Source organism: Leptopilina heterotoma, unplaced genomic scaffold (assembly GCF_015476425.1).
Source record: "Leptopilina heterotoma isolate Lh14 unplaced genomic scaffold, ASM1547642v1 Lhet_51, whole genome shotgun sequence".
NCBI classification, from domain to species: Eukaryota; Metazoa; Arthropoda; class Insecta; order Hymenoptera; family Figitidae; genus Leptopilina; species Leptopilina heterotoma.
This window is the reverse complement of record NW_025111110.1, coordinates 4,423,097-4,449,147: the sequence shown is the minus strand read 5'-3', so window position 1 is coordinate 4,449,147 and position 26,051 is coordinate 4,423,097. Positions and strand designations below refer to the sequence as shown.

Here is a 26,051-nt window from a genome sequence, read left to right as displayed (position 1 = left end):
TTAATTATTTTTAAAAACAATGAAATTTTCGCTGTAATTTAATTATTTTGCAATTTTAAATACAATTCTAATTGAATTTCACTGTAAATTAAATTATTTTTAAACATTTTTTAAAAGATTCATCGAAAGAATTCAATAATATCAATAAATAGTAAATTTTTCACTGGATTTTAATTATTGTATTTTAAATTGTATTTGTAAATAAAATTGTATTTTAAATATTGTATTCTAAATACAATTTTAATAAAGTTTTCCTTAAAAATACACTTTTTTTTAAATTTTGCAAAAATTCAATTATTCGTTTGTATGAATTCTATTCAAGAATTCATTTATTTTCAGAAATAATTAAATTGTCTATGTACTGAAAATCATTGAATTCTTGTCAAGTATTTATAAAAAAAAATTTGAAAATAATTGAATTCATTTCAAGAATGTTATCAATTTTTTTTCAATAATTGAATTCTTTCGAGAAAATGCAATTAAAATTGTATTCTTGGCAAAATTTTTTCTAATTTAAATTTTTGTTGAAAACACTACAAAAATTCAATTTTGGAGAAATTACAAATAATTGCAAAAATTCAATTATTTTCAAAAAAAAGAAAAATTTTGTTAAAAAAGTTGTGATTCATAAAGAAAAATAATGCAAAATAAATAAATTTTATATTTCTTAATCACAGGTGTTTAACAATTTTCTAATTTTGTTTAGAAGTAAAGAACAAAAATCTGCATAATTTCAATAATTTGACAAAACATAATATTTAACAAAATTTTAGTCTTTTAATGAAAATAAGTGAAAAAAATTCTGATGATTTCTATTTGTCATTACAATTTTGAATTAATTATAAAATAAAAATAATTATAATATAATAATAAAAGATAAAATCTATCTAAAGTTAACGAGAAACAAAAGTATAAACAAAAGACATAAGAAATAAGAAGTTGTAGTTTTAACAATATTGTATTTTTGAAATTGAAAGAATATAATAATAAATAATAAAATAATAATCAACTTGGAAATAAGAAATAAAAAATAATTTTTTGAAATAGAGAATGAGAAAGAAAACTAAAGACAGTTTATAATTTGCAAAAAAATGCACACAAAAAAATATATGGTAAATTTGACTACTTTTTTACTATTTCCTGTAGTTCCTATAGGCGCCCGTAACATTATTTAGTAAAATGAACTATGACAGAATAGTTAGTCTAACTGTAAAATGTAGTAATAAATACCATTTTTACAGTAAATTTAACTACTAAAACAGTTATCTTAACTATTTGTTGTTAGTCATACTAACTGCTTCATTTAGTTGCAGTTACTAAATTTTCATAGTTCCTATAGGCGCCCGTAACAAATTGTAGTTGTAACAACTGTAAAAAATAGTTAAATTAACTATTTAAAGTAGTAAAATGAAATTATTTATTTGTTTTTTATTATTATTGAGGTCCATTTTTTTATATTTTCTCTTACCTATTTTTGTTCATATATAATCTATATATTAAATTCTTATACACCTAACAGAGAAAAATCCCCAAACGCCGGGGATTGAACGCACGACCCTAACATTCGCAAACCGATAACCTAACCACCTAACCACGCTCGCACGCTACGATGACTGGCATTGTACTTGAGGACATTCTTCTTAGATTCAGTCATAATAACTACTCCGTTTAGTTGCAGTAACTAATTTTTTAAGCTCAAGGACTTAGTTGAAATGTAGCCAGCATATGATTTTAAATGACTCAACGATAGTGCAGTAGTTAAAAGTACTGTTGAAAATAGTTATTTTCAGAATTTCTGTAGTAAAATTATCCACTTTTTACTAGTTATAAAAAAATTAAACTTACTATTTTCATATAGTAAAAATAACATAAAAATTGTTACTTTTATGACTTTTGTAGTTATAAAAATAAATGTTTCTTACCACCATAGAGATAAATTATTAAAAGCTAGTAAGAATTGGTTCTTTTAACTACATTAAACACGAAAATAACAAATTCCAGCGGTTGTTTTTACTCTTTGGAACAGTAAATTTTAATTTATTTTGCAAATAGCAAGAAATGGATATTTTTACTACTGCACTATTGTTGAGTTATTCACAATCATAACGTGTAGTAGTAATTTTAACTACATAAAACCTACTATTCAATTTTAGTTCCACTAACTATGGAAGTTTAGTTGAAATGCTGCTGAATATGGTAGTTTTAACTATATTTTTTTAACTGCACATATGTGGATGCTTTTACCACTCACGTTTTTTCTCTGTAGAAAAAAATGATCTTTTCAACTGCATAAATAGTAAAAAATAACTATTTTCAACAATTGATTTTACTATATAAACAGTAAATTTCTTTCTTTCTCTGCAACTAGTAAGAAATAGTTGTTTTAACTACATAAATCATAAAAGTAACAACTTTCAGAGGTTGTATTTACTGTATAAAAACAGTAAGTCTCATTTTGTTTGCAACTAATACAAAATAGTTATTTTTGCTACCACAATAGTAAAATTAACTATTTTTAACAATAGTTTTTACTACTACACTATAGTTGAGCCATTTACAAGCATCTGTTAGTTATTTCAACTACGTAAAGTAGTTATTTTAACTACATAAAACCAACTACTTCATTTTGGTTCCACTAACTGAGGAAGTGTAGTTAAAATGCTGCTGAATATGGTAGTTTTAACTACTTTTTTTCTGACTACACAAATGTGGTTGTTTTTACCATTCGCATTTTTTTCTGTGTGTATTTTTTCTTTTAATTCAACATCTTATTTTCCTAACCAAACAAAAAATATTTTTTTTTATTTCTTTTTACAATTTATAAACTTTCTTTTCTTTTCTTTCAACGTCCAAAAGAATTTCAATTTTCTTACTCTTATTTATTATTAAACTTTTTCTTACAATTTGATTTGTTGTTTTTTTTATAAATTTTCTTTTATATTGTATTTTTAACAAATTTAAAAATCTGTTGATTAATTTTTTGATATAAAAATTATTATTAGTAAAAATATAGGGGTCAGAGATTATTTTTTTGAAACAACACAAATTTACATTAATTTCATATAACAAAAGATGGATTTATTTATTTACTTATATTGTATATATTTAAGCAACATTTCTTAAACCATTTTTCTCAATTTTCCTGAGAGAAAAGTTTCATCTTATAAATTGGTTAAAAGAAACTGAAGAGTAATAAAAAATACAGGTGGTTTTTTTTAAAGTCTATAAAATTAAGGAATACTTTCATTTCTCAATTTATTTGTTTACTTAAAGTTCGTTTCATTTTTATTGAAAATTAAATTTTTAATATTGTTAAAACTATTATTTAATAGATAGGTAATAAATAAATTAATAAAATATATTGATGATAAATAATGAGAGAAATTCAAATTTCTAAGTACGAACATTTTTGTACAAAAATTAGTAATTTTGCTTCCTCATGAGGAAGCTTTGCATTGGTGACGATTTTCAATTTTTCAAAACAAGGTTATATGGACTCATTTTCATCTAGAACATATGTATATTCAATTATGAGCAAATGTCCAGATGTATGTGTGTGTGTATGTATGTGTGTATGTGTGTGTGTATGTGTGTATGTGTGTGTGTGTGTATGTATGTCACAAAAATTGTGTACAAATTATCTCAGACAAATTTTGATGGATTGTCCTGAAATTTTGCAGGTTTATTGCAGTCATTAATACCTGAAATCTGACACAAGGATTTTCAAAAATATGTACAAAATTTTTTTTTATACAATTTTTTTAAAATTCAGAAAATTTTTTTTTTTTTGTATTTTCTGAAATAATTTTTTTATTTGTTAATATTTTTATTAATTATTCTCAAAATTACATTCCTGGCAAGAAAACGAATCGATTGATGTATACAAAGTATATATTTTATCAAAATTTATAAAATTAATAAATATTTTTCTTTTTCACAAAAAATTCAAATTTGGTATTTTTTTCATAATTAATTTAATATTAATATTAATATTTTGAAATGATTATTCTATCATAAAATAGAAGCAATTGGCAAATGAAAGTGTAAATTCCACCAAATATTTATACAACAACTTATAAATGATTTATATAATTTTATTTTTAACCAATCTTCTGGACGAACCCTTTTGTACATAATTTTTCAAAAGTTTGCAAAACCGCAATTTTTATATATTGAGGAAGCTTAATGGTCATAAAATGAACAACTTGTTTTGTTATCAAACAGTAATTTTCTACAGCCAAACAGTAATTTTTAGCAATTAAAAGTAATTTTTTACTATCAATTTGTAATTTTGACTGCCAGTCAGTATTTTTTAATGACAAAGAATAATTTTTTACTATCAAACAGTAATTCTGTAATACCAATTAGTAATTTTAATACCAAGTAATAATTTTATACTATCAATCTGTAATTTTTACTGACAGTCAGTAATTTTATCTATAAATCAGTAATTTTCTACTGCCAAACAGTAATTTTTGGTGCTAACAAGTAATTTTTAACCTTCAATTTATAAATTTCCCGACAATCAGCAATTTCAATGACAATCGGTAATTTTTTACTATCAAACAGTAATTTTATTACTGACAATTAGTAATTTTCAATACCAAGAAATAATTTTTTTACTTTTAATCTGTAATTTTTTACTATCAGTCTGTAATTTTTAATGATAATCAGTAATTTTTTAATGCCAGTCAGTAATTTTTAATACCAAGAAATAATTTTTTACTTTCAATCTGTTAATTTTTTACTATCAATCTGTAATTTTAATGACAATCAGAAATTTTTTACTATCAAACAGTAATTTTTTCCTGCTAATCAGTAATTTTCAATGCCAAGAAATAATTTTTTACTTTCAATCTGTAATTTTTAATGACAATCAGTAATTTTTTACTATCAAACAGTAATTTTTTACTACCAATCAGTAATTTTCAAAACCAAGAAATAATTTTTTACTCTCAATCTGTAATTTTTTACTATCAATCTGTAATTTTTACTGCGAGTCAGTAATTTTACCTACCAAACAGTAATTTTCTATTGATAAACAGTAATTTTTAATGCTAACGCGTAATTTTTGACTGTCAATTTATAATTTTTCTGACAATCAGTAGTTTTCAATGACAATCGGTATTTTTTTGCTATCAAATAATAATTTTTTTATGCCAACTAGTAATGTTCAGTACCAAGAAATAATTTTCTACTATCAATCTGTAATTTCTACAGCCAATCAGTAATTTTATCTATCAAACATTAGTTTTCTACTGATAGTTCTAAAAATTACTTTTTGTCATGACAAAAAGTAATTTTTAGACCTAACGAGTAATTTTTGACTGTAAATTTATATTTTTTCTGACAATAATATTTTTCAATAAGAATCGTTTATTTTTTATTATCAAAGAGTAATTTTTTTCTCATAATCACTAATTTTCAGTACTAAAGGATAATTTTTTACTACAAATCTGTATTTTTTTCAATCAATTTGCAATTTTTTATGACAATAATTTTTTTTTATTCTGACAATCGGTAATTTTTTATTGTCAATCTGTAATTTTTCTATCAAACAGTAATTTTCTACTACCAAACAGTAATTTTTTAGTGCCAACAAGTAATTTTCGACCTTCAATTTATAATTTTTCTGACAATTAGTAATTTCAATGACAATCGGTGATTTTTTTCTATACAACAGTAATTTTTAACTGACAATCAGTAATTTTTTCTAGCAAACAGTATTTTTCTACTTCCAATCTATAATTTTTCTTGACAATCAGTTAGTTTTGCTAACAATAATTTAATTTTTCGGTAAACGATGTGTAGAAACAAAAAGATTTATATTAGTGACTATAGGATTTTGAATCAGTTATTCTTATTCAACTTTAAAGAGATATAAGTATAGATAAAAACCGATAATTATTTTTTGTCGATTTGGTATTAAATTTTTCTGCGAAGAAAGAGAAAAATTATGAGTTCGCCCACATAATCCTTTTCCGGATAAAAGTATAATGACTTCAGTCTTTTGCTTTCCTTTGGTTAAACGTGATTGACGTTGAATCGAACAAAAAACATAATTGCTTATTGATCCCCCAATAGACCATCTCGTATCTGGACGATTGCTTGCTCTGAATACAACTAAAACGTTGGGAAGCAAACTACAAGTATATATTGTTGATTTACCGTCTCTCTCTCTCTCTCTCTCTCTCTCTCTCTTTACTTTCTTTTTGTCCTTTTTTCTCTCCCATTCTCTTTCTCCCTTTTTCGTTTTCCCTTTTCTCTCTGCTTTTACGACTTTTTATTTCAAGACGATTTTCTAGTTTATGTAGATGACCGCGGATTAAAAGAAAAGAAAAGCTTTTACTTTTTGCCAGAGGGTGGAAAAAGTAAATAACTTTCTAACGAAAAAAAAATAGCAAAGTCAGAAGTTTTCTTTTTCAAAAAAAAGCGCACACATACCAACACATGTTTGATTAAGCCAATAAAAAAAAATTTTTTTCTATCAAACAAGCAATTTTATCGTTTAAAAGGGTATTTTTAGAATATTTCCAATAAAAACATTCCTCAAATAAAACTGTCTAATTATATAGCTGACACTCCTAAAAATAAATCGAAAATATTCAAATACTAGCCAAATGTTGTATTGCACTGATTATTGTAAATAATTTCAAGTCATTTTAATTTAAGTACTTTTTAAAGAAATAATTATTATGACACATAACTGAAAAACTAATAAGAATTAAATTTTCAATTTATATTATTTAAAAACTATAAAATATACAAAAAAAAAACTTTAACAAATTTTGATACTATTTAAATTTGACATCAGATTTTCTGAATTCAAAACAAATTAAACTTTCTTCTTGTAAGAAGAAAAGTTAATTTCGCGAAAATTGTTATTTAATACTTTTATTTTCAAATTAAAAATAATCTTCATTATGAAAAATTTTATTATTCTAAAGAATAGAAAAGGTAAAAAAAATGATTATACATTCAACTTATTTTGAAAAAAGAATATAAATAATAATTTTTTTAGAGAATTTACACTATACTTTAAATTTGCTAATACTAGAAATCAAAAAGCTATTTTTAAAAATTATAATTAAATTCTTTAAAAAGATTCAATTATTTTTAAAAAAATATTCGAAAAACAATTATTTTCAATATCCAGTATTTTCATGAAATTTCGAAAATATTTTAATAAAATTGATCGAAAGAAATCAATTATTTAAAATACAATTTTAATTACATTTTTTTTAATAATTGATTTATTCTTTTAGATTAAAAAAAAATTCTTTGCAAAATTTAATTATTTTCATAAATAACAATATTCATCACAAGAATTCAATTATTTTTAAAAGTAATAAATTTCTTCCTGGAAATTCAATTATTTTTAAAAATTCTTATAAAATCGTTCGCAAGAATTTAATTATTTTTATAAGTAATAAAATGCTTTTTAGGAATTCAATTATTTTTAAAAAACATTTAATAAAATACCACACAGACATTCGTAAGAATTCAATTCTTTTCATGAATAATACAAATTTCTCAGGAATTGAATTATTTAAATTATAATTTGCATCAAATTAGTTGAAACATATCAATTATTTAAAAATTTTTATAAAATTCTTCTCAAGAATTAAATTATTTTTATAAATATTGAAATATTTAATATAATTAATTTTGAATTGAAAAAATTAACAATAGAAAATATAAAAAATGTAGAAAATAATAATTATTTTAAATAATAATTCAATTTCACCAAAATTATGAAAAATAAATATTATAGGTATTTTTAATAATTATATTACTTTCAATTTTGCAAGTTAAAAATTATACAAATTTATAAATTAATATATTTTATACAAGTTATAAAAATAATTATTTAAAATAAATCATTAATAATAATAATATAATATATACTAATTAAAAGTTTTATTATCTTTGAAAATAATTATACTATAATAATAATTTTATACTTAGAAAATCTATAAAAATAAAATTCAATTAATATAAATTTTATCAAATATCTTTTAGCAATATACCTATTGAAATAATGTTAATATTAAATTATAGATACCTACTTTTAGACTAAATGATAATTATTTAGTTAATTAAAAATTCAAAAAATAAAAAACAAAAAATAAATACAAAAAAAATATATATATTCTATACAATAAATTGTATAGAATTAAAATTTGGGAACAGGCATGCGTTTCGTAAATTTTATACATACCTAACCATTGAAAAGTTTAACATTTAAAAATAAATAAAATACTTCCTCATGAGGAAGCAAAATAAAAATAGTCCACAAACATTTATTTTCAAAACAAACAAATGAATGCAAAGAATTTGCCAACGGAAAAGGAAACTTTTACGATTATTATAAAATATTGAGTACCTTTTTTTTGTTTTTTTTCCTCCCCTAATATCACGGAAAATTCCATCCACGTTTTATTAGTATTTAAATGTCTGCACTTTGGAATATTTTTTTGGAATAATGTAGGAATATTCCATCAAAATATTGTAGGAATATTCAATTGCGCAATGTGGTAAAATATTTTTTTCATTTTACTTTCCTTAATAGTACCTATGGAATATTACATTTACACTCATGAGATATTCCAAACATCATGGAATATTTCATTAGAACATTGGGAATATTCATCTGGAATATTCCATCCACGTTTTAGGAATATTAAAATGTCTGACCTTTGGAATATTCCTTAAAAATAATGCAGGAATATTTCATTAGGATATTATACTTGGAATATTTTCAAAATATTTCATTGAAATATTATAGGAATATTTTTATCGACATTCCAGTGGAAGATTACAACAATATTTTGATGCAATATTTCTAAATTATTTCAAAGGAACATTCCAAATGATGGTTATTTCAATATGCCAAAAATGTGACTGGAATATTTCAAAAGAACATACACAATGTTCCAATGGAATATTCCATTCGCATTCTTAAAATACTATACATCATAAAATTGAGAATATATATTTTTTTTGAATATTTTCATCCACATTTTGGACATATTAAAATGTCAAACCTTTGGAATTCACCTTTGTAATAATTTAGGAATATTGCATCAAAATTTGTTAAAATATTCTATTGGAATTTTGTAAGAAAATTTTTTACATTCTATTATTAATTGGTTATCAATTTTCACGTTATTTAAATAAATAATGCATCGATTTTTTATATTTAATTAAAGAAGTTTTTTATTTTTAAAAGTAATATTTGTATGGAATATTCCTATGATATTCCAAATAAATATTCCTTCTATATTTCAATTACAATATTCCAACAGAATTTTCCTACATTATTTCAAAGGAAAATTCCAAAGGTAGAATATTTTAATATTCATGAAAAGTGGATGGAATATTCTGAAGGAATATTCTCAATATTCTAATGGAATATTGCAGGAATGTGAATGGAATTTTCAGTGCTACTGAATTTCTGCTATAATTAGTGCTACAACTATTCCAAAGGCCGGACATTTTAACATTTCTAAAATACGGATAAAATATTCCAGAGGAATATTTCCAATGTTCCAGTGGAATATTCCATGTTTGTGAATGGAATATTTCGTACTTTTGGGTTTAATTTATAATTAATTATTTATATAATTAATTCATTTATTTTTATTTTAAACTGAAAAAGTTAAAAATTTCAATATAATTGAAATTTCTATGGAATATTTCCCTAATATTACAATGAAATATTCCTACTCTAGTCCAATAAAAATATTCTAAACAAAATGTTTCTATATTATTCCAAAGTTCGGACATTTCAATATTCCTAAAATGAATATTCCAAAGGAATAATTATTGTTAATAATAATGAATGTTACAATGGAATATTCCAGTAATGTGAATTGAATATTTCGTACTATTGGGTTTAATTTATAATTATGTGAGACAATTTATTGAATTATTTTTATTTTGAACTAAAAAAGTTAAGAATTCAAACAATAATATTCGTATTGAATATTCCTATAATATTCCTAAAACATTCCAATGAAATATTCCAAATGAAATGTTCCTATATTATTCCAAAGTTTTCGGACATTTTAATATTCCTAAAATGAATATTCCAAAGGAATAATTAATGTTAATAATTATTAATTCTCCAATTGAACATTCCAAGAATGTACATATGGAACATTCCCTGGAGTCTATGATAATAATTCAATCGATATTTATGTAAAAACGATAAATTTAAATTTTTTATTCAGCAAAAAAAGCGGATGTCCGGTTGCGTGGGGGGTTTGTGATGTCCAAACGCGCCTGGTGGGGTATATTTGAATTACAAAATGTTCGATTTTAAAATTTAATACAAAGAAGGAGATTGCATACATTAATATTGCAAATTGTTCTTATTAAAAGTAGTATTATACAAAAGAGCTTGATCGTAAATCATTACGGGGCATGATACAAAATATCAATTTTCAACGGAAACTACTTGTCTGTTGTGAAGGTCTGTTCATGAATAAAACAAAAGAGTTAGGTTGTACTTTATGTGCCTCCTTCTTTCAAGATGGTACTTTAGATGGATTTAATAAAGCAATAAAAAAATTTTCCTTTCATAATTTTTATTATCATTGAAATTTTTTTTTATTAGAATTTAGAATTTTTTTTTTTCTTTTTTTTTGAATTTTAATTTTATTAAACAGTTTACTGTGTATGTCTCTTGGAAGTTTTCTCTCTCAATTTTTAGGGAGAAATTGTATTTTTTTAGTAGGACATTAATTTTTAATTAAGTGTACATATATATATATATATATAAATTTGAAACTCTAAAAAAGAGCAAAAAAATGAAATATAAATAAAATAAAACAAAAATAAAATAAACAAAAATTAAACAAAAATGAAATAAAACGTAAATAAAATAATAATAAAATAGGAATAAAATAATAATAATAAAAATTTATTTATTCATTTATTTAAGAAAATAGAAATAAAATAATAAAAGTTAGATTAGATTTTCTAAAGGAAGTACAAAATTTTTTTTTCAAAATTTTTGTTAACATTAAAATTTTTCTTTTTAGTTTAGAATTTTTTAAGTACAAAAAATTCTGAATGTTAAAAAAATGAAGAAAGTAATTTTTCAATACAAATATTTTTTAAAATTATTGACTGAAATAAAAATCAAAACGTTAATTACAAATTTTGAAAAGAAATAATTTTTTTTTTTATTAATATTTGATTTGAAAAAAAAAATAAATTTTATTCATTTAGACGTTCAAATCTGCAGGAATAATTATTCTATTTTAATTTCCTCAGACAGTTTACTATCTATTGAATTTTTTTCTCTCAATTTAAAATAGAAACGATATTTTTGGATAAGAAATTATTAATTTTTAATTAACTAAACAATTTTATATAAAAATAAATTTTTTATTATAAAATAATAAAAATGAAGTAAAAAAATAAATTAACAATAAAATAATATTAAATAAAAATAAAATAAATGAAATTAATTATAATTAGGATTAACAATAAGTAAAAAGAAGTTAATAAAAAAAAATAAATAAATAAATGAAAATAATAAATTCGAGGCAATAAAAAACGATAATATCGACACTCCAAAGTTGCAGAGAGCTATTATAATTCGAGAATTAATTACTTTTGAATGGCATTTTGAATTAACTGTTACATACACAGAAACATAGTTTATGGAACGTCAACGGCAGGATTCGAATTTTGTAACTACGGGAAATTTCTCGAATATTTCGGCGCGGAAATAAGTTGATTAATAAGCGAGCGAGAGAGATATAGACAAATATTATAAAATGAAAATTAGGCATATCGTTTATAATAATAAAATCGTATGAATTTTGTAGTTATATCCACTTTGCTTGGAATACGTATGTCTATGCACTTGGTTTTGCCAAATATGCGACTAGAGTCAACAGCAATGCAATACTTGAACAAAGCGAATGATAAATAGGGAGACACGTATTTGAAGCATTTATGCAATTACCTTTTGAGAGGAAATTTGCGCATTGTCTATCCTCTTCTTCAAAAACTTTATGCAAAATTTATTTTCCTAATTTCCCACAATGCTATTATTATTATTATTATTATTATTATTATTATTACCACGAGTATAATTGCTGGTATTATTATACAGGATTATAACATTTTTATTTCTTTCATTATATATTATTACTCGACTTGGAATAAATTGCGCTAAAATTCTAAAATTAATCAGATAACTTTAAATAATAATCATAGTAACAAAATAAATAAGTAAATAAATAATTTAACATTATTTTATTTATAATAATTAATATCAATAAATAAATTCTTTTTTTTACATTTCATAAAATTTAATAATACTAGAATAATAAAATAATAATAACTGACTTTAATTTATTAAGAAATTCAATTTATCCAAAGTTTAATTATCGAGAGTTGACTGTATTATAAAAATAAGCTACACAATAGAAATAAATTATTATTGCAATAGAAGAAAATTATTATAAATAATTTTTTTTAATTTTGCCTATAATCTATTGCTTCTTTATGAAAGAAAATTAATTATACTTTTTTTTCAATAATTATATACGCAGATATAAAAGTAGATCACATCAACAAATGTAATTGAATTTCCCGCACTATTACAGTAATATTGATTTTAATTAGAAAATTAAAATAATTATTCATTAATGTAGGTCAATTATTGATTTATGAAAGAGAAAAAAAATTACAATTTCACTACACGTTCAATGGATAAATACATTTGAAGAAAGGACGGAATTTTTTTTTTTTAATTCAAAAAAGCTCATTTGAAAGTAAAAAGGAACATTTTTTTCCACTGTGTTTTTAAATACAGAGATGTAGAAAATTTAAATAATTACTAATGCAATAAAGTGATGCAAATATATATATATGGAGGTAGAAGTTAAGTTTATTTATAAACATAAACCAAAGCAAATTATATATGTATGCGAAAAAGAACGAATAAAATGCAAATTAAATTGGAATAAAAAGAAAATTCGAGTTTTTAGCTTTCTCCATATTATTAATAAAATAAACAATAATATAAATGATAAAAGTATAAATAATATAATTAATAAAAATACTGAAAAAAATTATACCGAAAAAAATAATATCTCATAAAGTCAGAAGAAAAATCCGCTTAATGAGAATTAGCAACAATTCGCGAGCGGCTGACTTCTCACTCAATTTTTTTTAATAAAATTACCAAATTTAAAATAATAGAACGTAAAAATTTTAAATTCAAATTTTTTTTTTATAAAAATAAAATATGAATATTATTATAATTATAATAATTATATAATCTGACATAGGGAATTCAGGGAAAAGCCAGGAATTTTTATTAAAAGAACTGTAAAAAATTTAATTTTTAGAATTCATAAGAAAATTCTGAATTTTTGTGTCTTTTTTGTTTGACTCTAAAAATATAAAATTTCCACGAATTCTAATACAAAGCCTTCAATTTTTTCAATTTCTGACAAAAATTTATATTTAAATAACTTAAATTTTGAACAACTATCATAAAATAAATAAATTATTTAATGAATAATTTTATTTAAATATTTAAAAATTAATTCAATTTTAAAAGAGTTGCGTTTACAATTCTCATAAATAAATGAACTTCAAACGGTTTTTAATTTAAAATTTTATAAAATTTCAATATTGAATGGATTTAATTAAAAATTTTAATGAACTTAGATTTTTGAAAAATTTTAATGATTTAAAATCTTATAAAATTAGTTAAATTTGCCAATATATATTTAATTAATTATTAAAAATAATGGATTTATAGAAGAATTTTAGTTAAAAACATTAAAAAAAATTGAATTTTGAAGAAGTTACAAATGATTGCAGAAATTCAATTATTTTCAAAAACTAATAAAATTCTTATCACAAAATTCAATTATGTTCAAAATTTACAAAAAAATCTCGACAAAATCCCAGTTATTATCTTTATAAATAAAAAAATTCTTCTTTAAAATTCAATTATTTTCAAAAATTTTAATTAAATTCTTGTCAAAATTTCAAGTACTTCCAAAACATTTTCTCATTTCAATGATTTTCAATATCTACTATTTTAATAAAATTACACAAAAGAATTCAATTATTTACAAACAATTTTAATAAAATTGTACGCAAACATTTAATTTTTTTCATAAATATTAAAAATTTCACAGGAATTCAATTATTTACAAATTTTTTATATATAAGTTTCTTCTCAATATTTCAATTATTTTCAGAAATAATAAAACTCATCGCAGATTTTTAATTATTTTTAATACAATTTTAATCAAATTCTTGTTAAAATTTCAATTATTTTCAAAAAATTTCTTCATTTCAATGACTTTTAATAGGTATCTATTATTTTAATAAAATTAGTCAAAAGAATTCAATTATTTAAAAATTTGTTAATAAAATTCATTATAAGAATTAAATTTTAAGAAACATTCAATTATTTAATAAATAATTTACTTTTGCATTTAATAATTGAATTCTCGTAGAATTTTCGAATAAAAATTGATTTGAAAGTGAATTTTAGTTTAAATTTTAGATAATAATAGAATATAAAAATAATTTTGAAGAAGTTACAGTAAAAATATTCTTATAATATAAAATAATTATTTTAACACTCAATCTTCTTTAATTATTATAAAACATGAAGAAATCGATCACTCCGAGTCGAAGACTCGGAGTAATCGTTTTCTTTATGTTTTATAACAATATTTTTAAAGTTGATTAATTTCAAAAAGTTTTGAATTTGAATGTTTTGAAGAATTTTAATTCCTACGAAAAAATAATAATAATTAAATATTTAAAGTATTTAAAAAAGAAATTATTGTTTTCGAATAATTTTACAATTAAATATATTTGTAAATAAATTTAACAGAACATTTTTTTTCAATTAAATTTTTTCCTTAATTTTCTAAAAATTCAAAAATTTTTAGTTCCATTTTCAATTAAATTTTCTAATTGACAAATATAATTTATAAACATTTTTTTCCTCTTTTTTTTAAGAAACTTTGAATTTTATTAAAACAATTGAAATTAAAGAAATGGAATTGATGCAAATTATTTTCTTATGAAAATTGAGAATTTTCTAAAAAAAATATTAAGAAACGGGAATATCTAATGTTTTTCTTTCCAAAAGAAAAAAATGAGTGAGAAATAAAAATTATGCATAAAATGGGTATATATATTTTCTACTTCTTAATCAAAATTTTTTAACAATTAACACTTTTCTAGTATTTTTTATAAATAAAGAGGAGAATAATTTGCATAATTATTTAGATCAGTGAAAACGAAATTTGTTATAGAAAAAAGCATATAACAATAAAAATGGGTATATTTTTTTTATTTGTTAATCATAATTTTTTAGAATAGAAAAAAAAGATTAAAATTTGTTTTCCAATAATTGCGTAAGAATGCAAATAAACATTAATTGTGGATAATTATTTGATTGCAGGTTTGATTAATCCGAGCAATATAATGCCAGGACCAGGAATTTGTGTCATTAATAATAGAGCCTTCTTTGTATTTGGCTCATTGGTGGCCTTCTATATTCCAATGATCGTAATGGTCGCCACCTACGTATTAACGGTGCAATTGTTGAGGAAGAAGGCCCGTTTTGTCGCCGAACATCCAGAGAGCGATCAATTCCGAAGACTTGGCGGCAGATACGCATCAACTAGAAATCCCGTCCCATCGAGATCATCGGCGAATTCGTCTAGGCAATTTTGGCGAACATCCGGCGGTAGTTCCGGAGCTGACAAGTATGTAATATTATTCATTTCAGGTTTCTTTTTTCGTCAATCAATATTACCATTACAAACCATAACTAAATTTGAAATGAATTACTCGTCATCTTCGAGAAAATTTTAATTTTTAAATTATAATTTTTTTACATTTATATTTATTTTTTAACTTGTAAGCGAGAAAAAAATAAATCTAAAGGCGAAAGTTGATTTTGAATTTAAATTTATTTATTCACTTTATTTTTTATTATTTATTATTATTTATTATTGTTTTTATGATTATTTTTATTTGATACGTGGTTTTGTGTATTAAATTATTCTCTGGGAAATTTCGAATTATTTGGACAATAACATTTTGTTCAGCAAAAATTTCATACAAAAAGCTATTTAAAAGTTAAGTGTAAAAAAGGTTTTTCAGGGATGAAATAGTGGTGCAATTTCTCCACTTGAGAACGCCAAGGTCGCCACCAGGTGGCAGTAAAAATTCCAAGAAAGAACTAAACTGCCATCTATTGGTGACCGTGGCGTTCGCAGGTGGAGAATAGCATCTCCATAGCCAATGTAATTTTAAATTTTTACAAAAATTGTGTAAATGACACTTTTTTAATCCTATAAAGAATTTTTCATTTTTTAAAATGTATATATTAATTCATTGTTTTTCCTTCTAAGCCACTAAAATCTATTAAATTTTTTAAAAAATTAAATCTCAAACAAAAAAAATTAAATTAATTTTCTAGAAACATAAAATTTACAAATAAATAGTAATTTCTATACTAGTTTATTAGTAAAATTTACTAACTCAAATTTCAAAATCAAAAAGTTAGTCACTAATATACAAATTTTCAAATTAGTGAAAATTTTTTCTAATTCAAATTTGGAGAGTTTAATTATTTTATTTATATGTCCCCGGAGTTAGCGTCCACGCCAAATTCAAAAACAATTATTTATTTAATAATAGAAAATTATAAAAAAAAATAAAAAATTTTAATTCTAAAAGGGAGTTTTAGAATAAAAAATTCAGTATCGATAAAAATATTAGAAATTTCTTTATATTTCTTATTTATTTGTTATTTATATATTTATTTATTTATTATTTATTTATTTAATATTTATTTATGTATTCATTTAGAAATTAGTCGGTAAATTTTTTTCTCATTATGAAGTATTCCACAGCGTTCAGAAATGAATGAAAAGTGCGACGAATATAAATTTTAAAAACGACACATTTGGAGATGTGATTGAAGAAAAAAATAATATACTATAAAGCTTTCTTTAAAGCTATTGAAAATTTTTGCTGTTGGATAAAATCTAATCAGACTAGAGAGAAAGAGAGAGAGAAAGAGAGATAGAGAGAGAGGGAGATTAATCAGAATTACTTGAAACGGAAAAAATGGGGATTATATGCATTGTGGGACGACGCAATACAGCGCAAAACTGGAAATTATTTCTTCCTCGTCTTCCGAACAAACGAGGGTCGACCATTTTCCCAGATTTGCTCTTCTCGACAAATCACCTATAAAAACGTGGTTTTAGTCTCAATACCAAAAAAAAAAAAAAAACTTTTATTCGTATTAATCTTATTGGATGAAATTTATATTTAATAGAAAGAAAAAATAACTAAGAGGAGGAGGAAAAAACAACTAAGAAAACATTTTATATACAATATAAACTTTTATATAATATAAATTATAATACAATATAAATTTTTTTACTCTTGTTTTTCTTAATTAGTAGTCAAGTGAATTGTAAATTATTAAATTATAAATTATTATTATTATTATAATTAACTAATAATATTAATATTATTTTTATTATCCTTGCAGATATTTTTTCTCTTTGTTATTGTTGTTTGCATTGATTTCAAAATTTTTTGTTGAAAATATTCTTTTTCTTTTTTTTTAATTTTTTATTCTTGAAATAGAAATATTATCGAAAATTTATTTTTCATATTATAATATGGGAGATTATGTATATTTTCCAAAGAATATATTTTCAATAACTTGTTGTTTAAATATCATTTTCCAATATGGAAAAAAGAATTTAATTTAAGTTTATGTAGCGTACGATTTTTCTAGGTAATTTGTTTGAAGTAAACCGTAAGATTGATCTATCTTGCGATTTTCCATTCGATTGAATTTCAATATACTTTGAGAGAGAAATTTTACGGATTAATCAAAATATTGTAAAATTTATACATTTGGCGCTGTAACGCGCCAGTCTAGATTGACTATAGTTACTAGATTTGCACTAGAAAGTTCTAAAACTAGCCGGAAATGGAAAATATACACAGAATAAAAAATAGAAAAAAGACATTAACAAATATTTTATTACAAAAATAATAAAAAAATTTTTTTTTTTTTATTAATCAAAGTCATTAAATAATAAAAACTAGACAAATTTTTGTCTGGTAAATTTATTAATTGTTCAAAATTATTATAATTATTGTAAAATTAATTTATTATTCATATTATTATCATTATTATTATTTATATCATTATCATTTTTTATTATTATTATCTAACAATTAGTCAATTCATAGAAATATTTTAATAATATGAATGAAGTAATTAAAATTCTTTAGCAGAAAAATTAATAGTCATGAAGACTCGAACCCCGAACCTTGTTGCTACCAATCCAGCACCGAAGCCACTTAGCCATCTCACAAGTCTTAATATTTATTATTTTGATTAATTATTCACAATTTTATGAAGAATTTACGTTTTCTAGAAATTCATATAAAAAAGAGGACTTACCTTCTTTAATTTTAGTTCTTTTCCCATTTTTACAAATATTTTGTGGAATTTTTCTTCTTTTTCACCCAAGTTGCAACTTATTTTTTCACTCATTTCAAAATTAAAGAGAAAGAAAATAATGAAATCTGACTCTGACGTTGGACAGCATGGGTTGGATTCAACTTTTCATCGTGTCAAATTTTTCCCAAAAAAAAAAAAAAAAGAAAACATTTAAGATATATTATATAATTTATATCTTTCAATCTTCCAAAATGTCCATAAAAAAACTTGAAGAAACTAGAAAAGCTGAGTTTTCTTTCCTCATAAGGTCTGAGGAAATTTAAGAAGGGACTTTTGAGATATCAAAAAGTTTTAGATTTCAAACCGGAATTTCTTGATGAAATTGTGAAAACTTTTAAAAAAATGTTAAAATAATTTTGAAAAAGGGTATTAAATTCTCTCAGTATCAAAATATTGTACAACACATTAGAAATAATTTTATTATTAAATTTTTACTTGAAGAAAAAATGCACTACTTACGACTTTCTTTCAGGTGCAACATTTTTTCGATATTTATAGACTCGTTTACAAATTTTAATACATAAATAAAATCAGTTCGTCATTAAGGGAAAAATTTTTCTTTATAATAATGATAATAATAGAAATAATAAAAATAACAATCTGAAGGATAAAAAAAATAAAACGACGTCAAATTTATTTTTAAAATATGATTTTTAAAATAATTTTTTGACAGACTGAATTTTCTATCGAATTTTCTATCGTGTCAATATTTGAAAATTTTTCTAAGGGCCAATTATTCTTTATATTAGCCAGTTTAAGAAAATTTATTTAATTTATATATCAAAAATTAAATTATTATTATTTTTATTATTATTGTTATTATTTTTATTTTTATTATTATTTTTATTATTTTTTCTATTTATTATTTTTCTTATTATTATCAAACAATGTAGTAAAATGTGGACATTTAATTATTAGAATTGCTAAAAGACAATTAAAATATTATTCCGCCAGCAAATGGATAATTAATTTTGTTGGCATTAAATTATAATTTAGAGTATAATATGAAAAAATAAAGAAATATTGCCAAACCCACCTTTTATGCAACGAATGTATTCATTTTCCGATAATAAGCTGACTTATGTCAACAAAAGAATAATAAGCAATTGACTATGTATTCCCAGGTGTTTTTGAAGGCAGTTTGAATGCATAAACGAGGGAGGATTATGGAAAATGAAGGAAGAACGTTAAAAAACAGTGTAAAGAATTGTTTGCTGCCAGCAGCACGCTTATATGATGGAATTAGCATTATAACGCATTATTTTTTTTCCCTCAAGGAAAAATAATTTTACAAATTGATATTATTTTTTAATTTACGTTATTTATATTCGTTTTCTTATTTCTTTCTTTTTTTTATTTCGATTTTGTTTCTTTTTTTTTCTTTTTTCGTTTTATTTTATTTTTCATTTCGTTTTTGTTTCTCTTTGTTATTTTTACTATTTTTATTTATTTATGTTTTTTTTTTGTTTAATGTTTTCTTTTTTTCTTTTTTTATTTCGTATCTTTTTGTTCTTTTGTTAAATTTTTATTTGTTTCCTTCTTTTGTCAATTTTTTAAAATTATTTTCTATTTGTTTTTTTTTCTTTTTTTTTAGTTTACATTTTTCCTTACATTTTATTTATTCTTTATCTATCCGTATGTTTTCTTTTTTTTAATTCGTTTTAATTTCTTTTTATTTATTTTTATTCATTTCTCGTATTTTTCTTCTTATTTTTGATATTTTTAAATTTATTTTCCATCGTTTTTTATTTACCTACCTACCTTTTCAATATTTTTTCTTTTATTATTTTGCATCTTTTCATTTACTTTTTTATCATTTTTTATATTTTTTGTAAATTTTTGTAATTTTCTTTTTTTTATTTTATTTTAATCTAAAAGAAAATTTTACACCTACACAATTTGTTTGAAACAAAAATTTCATTATGGAAAAAAATTGATTCTGTTTCCATAAATAAATAAATAAATAAAATTTATTAATATTAAAAGTATTGAGAGTAGCTAAAATGAAGATTTTTTCTCCAAAAAAAAAACAAATGAGAAGGAAAAAAATAGAGAAGATGAGCTTTAGGAATATTAATATTTTTACATTTAGATTAAAGTTGAACAGCTTTGATGAATGAAAGTTTTCTACCTTCTGGAAAAGAGAACCACTTGAGAAAATTACTTGAAAAAGTAATTTTGCCAAGTCAAGTGAATCTAAAAACAATTACATGTAATTGTATCCAAGTGGATATTTTTTTTTAGTTCTTTGCGCATTATATTTTTATTACATTTCAATTTCAATTTTATTACAATTTACAATACGTTTCGTTATTTTTTTTCTATTTCAGTTTTATGTTATATGTCATTTTTTTATATAGAATTTTTTTATTCGAACTTTTTTAAATAGAGAAACTAAATTTGTATTTCTAATTTAGTAATTTCTCATCATTTATATTTTTATCATTTTTTTTCGTACGATTTTTACAAAAAAAAAAAAAAAAAAAAAATGGGACATTTTTCATCATTAAATTATCTCAAAGCCTTATTGACAGAGTTTAACGGGATTTCGCTAAATTAGGAGATAAATAAATGCTTTCAGTTACAATATTTACTTTTCATTAAATATTGATGTCAGGCAAGACAAATTACTCAATTTCCGCAGCTCTTTTTTTGTTTCGCGAAATAAAACTTTTTATTCCATCAACACAAAACTTTATACTTTCTACCACGTTAATAAATTTTTACTTTTTGTATAATTAATTTCACTTATTCCATGAATTTTTCCCTCTTTATTTTTATTTTTTATTTCCTGTTTTGAGAAGCTCATTATTATGAAATTAAAATTTTTTAATTGCAGACTTCTGTTCTTTAAACATTTTCATCTATATTAATGCGCATATTTTTATTTGACATAAAAAATTATTTTTCTTCTTTATTATCGTCATTTCGAATTTTTACTCATTTAATTTAATTTTTAAATAAATAAAATAATAATATTATTATTAATGAATAAAATAATTAATAAAATTTACTTTCATTAGCTTAAAATAAAAAAGCGATCGTAAATTATTTTGCCAATTTTTGCAATTTGGCAGCAATTTCGATTCGTGAAAATGTTTTTGTGAACATAATGAGAATTGGATTTAACAGAATTATCTGTGTTAATTTATTTTTTGTAAGAAAAAAAAACAGTACATTTTGATATAATTATGAGGGGAGAAATTTTGCAAATTTCTCACTCTGGAGAGAATAATTAGAAGCTTTAGTGTGAGAGGAGTTGAGTTTGCATTATTGGCATTGGTCCAAATCCGTGTGATCCTATATGTTTTATAATGGCAAAAGTACACGAGTTCGACAGAATCAGAAGTAGCGTCTAAAGTGAACTATAGGAGTACTCAAACTGTAGAGAACATATAACAAGGGAAACACGCAACTTCATACTTAGATCCCTCAAACTCTCTCCCTCTCTCTCTCAAACAACTATATGTATGAACGTCACCCCAACGACACTCAATCTCCGATAATAATTACCGCCATTTTAACAGCTCACTATGCCACAACAGGTGTCGATATATTCATAATTAACTAACACAATACATTAATGTTTAATATTCGAAAAGAAAATTATTCCCTAAATATTATCTTTTTTCATAAAAGTAGATTTTATTTGGAAAATGTATTATTTCAACATTTTTGATTCGTTTTTTGTCTCAATTTGATATTTGCAGAAAAACTGTGTTGTCCATATTTAGCTCTTTTTTTATTATTTTTAGTAATTTAAATTATTTCTAGAATAGTAGGATATAATAGGAAACTTTATGTCTGATTAAAACGGTTTTTACTACTGATATTGGAATCACTTGGATTTTGCATAAATTGTCCGATTAGAAAAGGTTTTTACCACTGGTTCCGAATTTCCGAACTAATTGGAAAAAAATGGTGCCTGAATGGAATTTTTTTATTCTAGTGTAACTTGAAAAAAATACTGAAAATATTATTCATGACGTAACATTTTTTGTATCATAAATTTCAAAAAAAAGACTGAATTTAATAAAAGATATATTCTGTCTGACAGAAACTGACTTTTACTACTTAAAATCGATATTATGACTAATTTAAAAACTTTCGTCTGACTAAAACGCTTTTAACTACTAGCAGTAAAAATATTGTAATTTATTCGAATTTTCAACCAATAGGAAACTTTGTGTCTGACTATAAGTGGTCTTTTTCACTAATACTGAAATTGAAACGCATTAGAGAAGAGAAATTGAAAATAAATAAAATTAAACTAGTTGAAAATAATTTTTTTCTACTAAAACTGTCCCTTAGTACTAGTGATATTGAACAATAATTTATCAACAGTGGATGTCTGACTGAAACGGACTTTTACTACTGTATAAAGAATATAACTAGTTTTAAACTTTCTGCCTTACTACAAATCTAGTTTTTACTACTAATACAAAAATTTCTCCTACCACTGATATTGAAGTTATTATTGGAAAAAAGTAGCAACGTCTGTCTGACTATTACCGATTTCTACTACTGGAAACAAAAGTATTTGTTTTATTAAGACTGACATTTACTACTTGTAAACAAAATGAAAAAAAAAAATTTTTATATTTCGTCTGATTAAAGTTTCTTTCACTCCTGACATTAAAGTTACTAATAAAAAAAATAGAAACGTTTGTCTGACTATAACCGATTGTAGAAATCGGTTATAGTCAGACAAACGTTTCTATTTTTTTTATTAGTAACTTTAATGTCAGGAGTACTTTTTCCAAAATTCACAAATACAATTAGCGTTATTAAAATTTTTTTCAAAACTCTTTTTTATCACTGGAAATATTCTAACAATAATTATAAAAATGTTTTTAACTCTACTTAGACTGAAAATATTCTGATTTCATTCACTTTTAAATTATTAGGAATTTTTTTGTCTGCACTATAAATTTATAAGTAAAACAATAACAAAAATTTCTATCGTATGTCTGAGCAAAGTTTCTTCCACTACTGACATTAAAATTACTATTGCAAAATTTATAAACGTTTGTCTAACTATAATCGACTTGTACTACTGCAAATAAAAAATACGAAATAACTGTATTTTTTACTAATACTAATAATATTAATATTATGAAAAGAAAATTAACAAATATTAAAAATATTAATCTGAGTAACATTTTTTACAACTCTCCTTTACCACTGAGAATATTCTAACAATAATTATAAAAATTTGTATAAAAATTAAAATAAAAAATTTTTAATATTTTTTTTAATTATATTTTATTTATTTATTTTTTATATATTCCTTACAATATAAAAATGTTATATTAAAAACTATAAAAAACTCAATAAATTATTTAGATTTTTAATTTAAATAATTGAATTCTAAGAGAGTTTTCTATTCAAAATTGCTTTATAGAAATTAATTTTAATTAAAATTTTATATAGTAATTGAATATTAAAAGCCTTATAGTATAAAACAAAATAATAAAAAATATTTTTATCGTATGTCTGACCAAACTTTCTCTCCCACTACTGACATTAAAATTACTGTTGCAAAATTTAGAAACGTTTGTCTGACTATAATCGACTTCTACTACTGGAAACGAAAGAATAAAAAATAATTGTATTTTTCTACTAATCTTGAGATTAACAAATACATTTCGCCTTATTACAATTTTTTTAAAACCGTGTTTTACTGCTTGGAAGATACCAACAATAATCATAAATATTTTGTCTGACCACAAATGACTTTTTCTACTAATTTTATCACAATTTGGAAAATTTTTGTCCGTCTATAACTGTCTCTTACCACTGGAAACAAAATAAGTAGTAAAGAAAACGAAGAGTCAGACAAAAAGTTTTTTTAAGTGAATAAAGTGATCGATTGTGTGAGAAACATTTTGTCTGATTGTAACTGCCTTTTTCCACTGAATCTGGAATTGAAAAATTAATGCATGTTTGGTCTGTCTATAACTGTTAGTTATTACTATTTCTAAAGTTACATAAAAACACGTCTGTCTGAACAAATTCTGACTTTTTCTACTCACACCAGTGTTACAATATTTTACCAATTTTTCGTCTGACCAAAAATTGTTTTTACCACTGATAATGTAATTACAGGAATTTAATTATGTTTCCAAAAACAAACAAAAAATTATCACTAATTTTTTATAATTAATCCATAAAAAATACTTTAATTCCGACTTATTAGTAAAAACATCGATAAAAGAAAAACATTTATGATCAATATCGATAATAATAATAAGAAGAATTAAAATAAAAATAATAATAATAATTATTATTATTGTTATTATTATTATTATTATTATTATTATTATTATTATTATTATTATTATAGTTGTAATAATAATAACAGTAGTAATTATTATAATAATTACACTTTTGGCAAAAAGTTATTTCAAAATAATGACTTTCGAGACGTCTATTGATTATCACTATACAGTAAAGAATAAGAGAAATACTATTCGTGATTAGAGACAATTAATAAAAAGTAGAGATAGAAAAACTGTTATCGCTTTAATTTTAGAAATGCTTTTATTTCAAAAAAAAATTGTTCTATTTGTTTATTAATATTTTTTTCTTGGCCGAGCAAAAAAATGTCCGTTTTTAATTCACAAGAAAGTAATTTAAATAATTATTAAAATTAGAATGGAAATTCATAAAATATATATTTTTTAATAAATAAAATATTTTATATTGCATTCAATTATTGATAGAAAAAATATTTAAAAATATCTAATTGATTAAATAAATATAATAATAAATAGAATTTTTAAGAAAACGAACACTATAATATAAAAAAACATAATAATAATATTAATAATTAAAAAATAAATTTCAAATTTTGTTAATAATAGTAATAATAAGTAATAAATAGTAACATAAAAATATTTTTCTAAAATAATAATAAATACAAGAGTATACAATTTAAATTGACTAAATTAAAATAAATTTCCTTTTTTTTACATTTGCATTTAAGCGAATCAATTTATTTTTAAAAGACTACTATATAGGGGTTCGTATAATAAGTGAAAGTAATTTAAAAAATAATTGTTTTTTTTCGTGAAATCCATGGAAAAGTCAAATATGCGGTGTATACAAATATTTACTAATCTCTTCTTGACTGTAAAGATGATTGATCTTTTTTTCGCGTGCCTAATACACGGTGTACGATAATCATTACACGAAGAAAAATGTTTTATATACCCTTTTCAATCAAGATTACGTGAACTATATAGAGGGATATTTTTACAATGACTATTAAACAAATTATTAAATACCTTTTCATAATTGGATTAAAAGTGTAATATACAGTACTACACGCGATATTATTATGTAGATTATGATATAAAATGTAATTTATAATTAATTGTGTTAGGTGATTTTTTTACACTTGTTATGACCATTTTTAAAAACTATAAGATTAAGAGATTAGAGAATAAGATTATTATTTATCGTTTTATAAGTGTTAATA

At 22.0% G+C, this 26,051-nt stretch overlaps 1 protein-coding gene across 2 annotated transcripts in view; it reads left to right on the top strand.

Annotated features, from left to right (window-relative positions):
* The window catches only part of LOC122507724 (5-hydroxytryptamine receptor 2C-like), a 196,096-nt gene that overhangs the window by 151,677 nt on the left and 18,368 nt on the right, over positions 1-26,051 (top strand). For both annotated transcript variants that reach the window (XR_006302143.1, XM_043620587.1), the window contains exon 4: positions 15,467-15,773. Coding sequence is in view for 1 of the 2 variants with exons in the window: in XM_043620587.1 (XP_043476522.1) it covers positions 15,467-15,773 (307 nt within the window). In the remaining variant the exon portion in view is untranslated. The remainder of the gene's footprint in view (positions 1-15,466; positions 15,774-26,051) is intronic.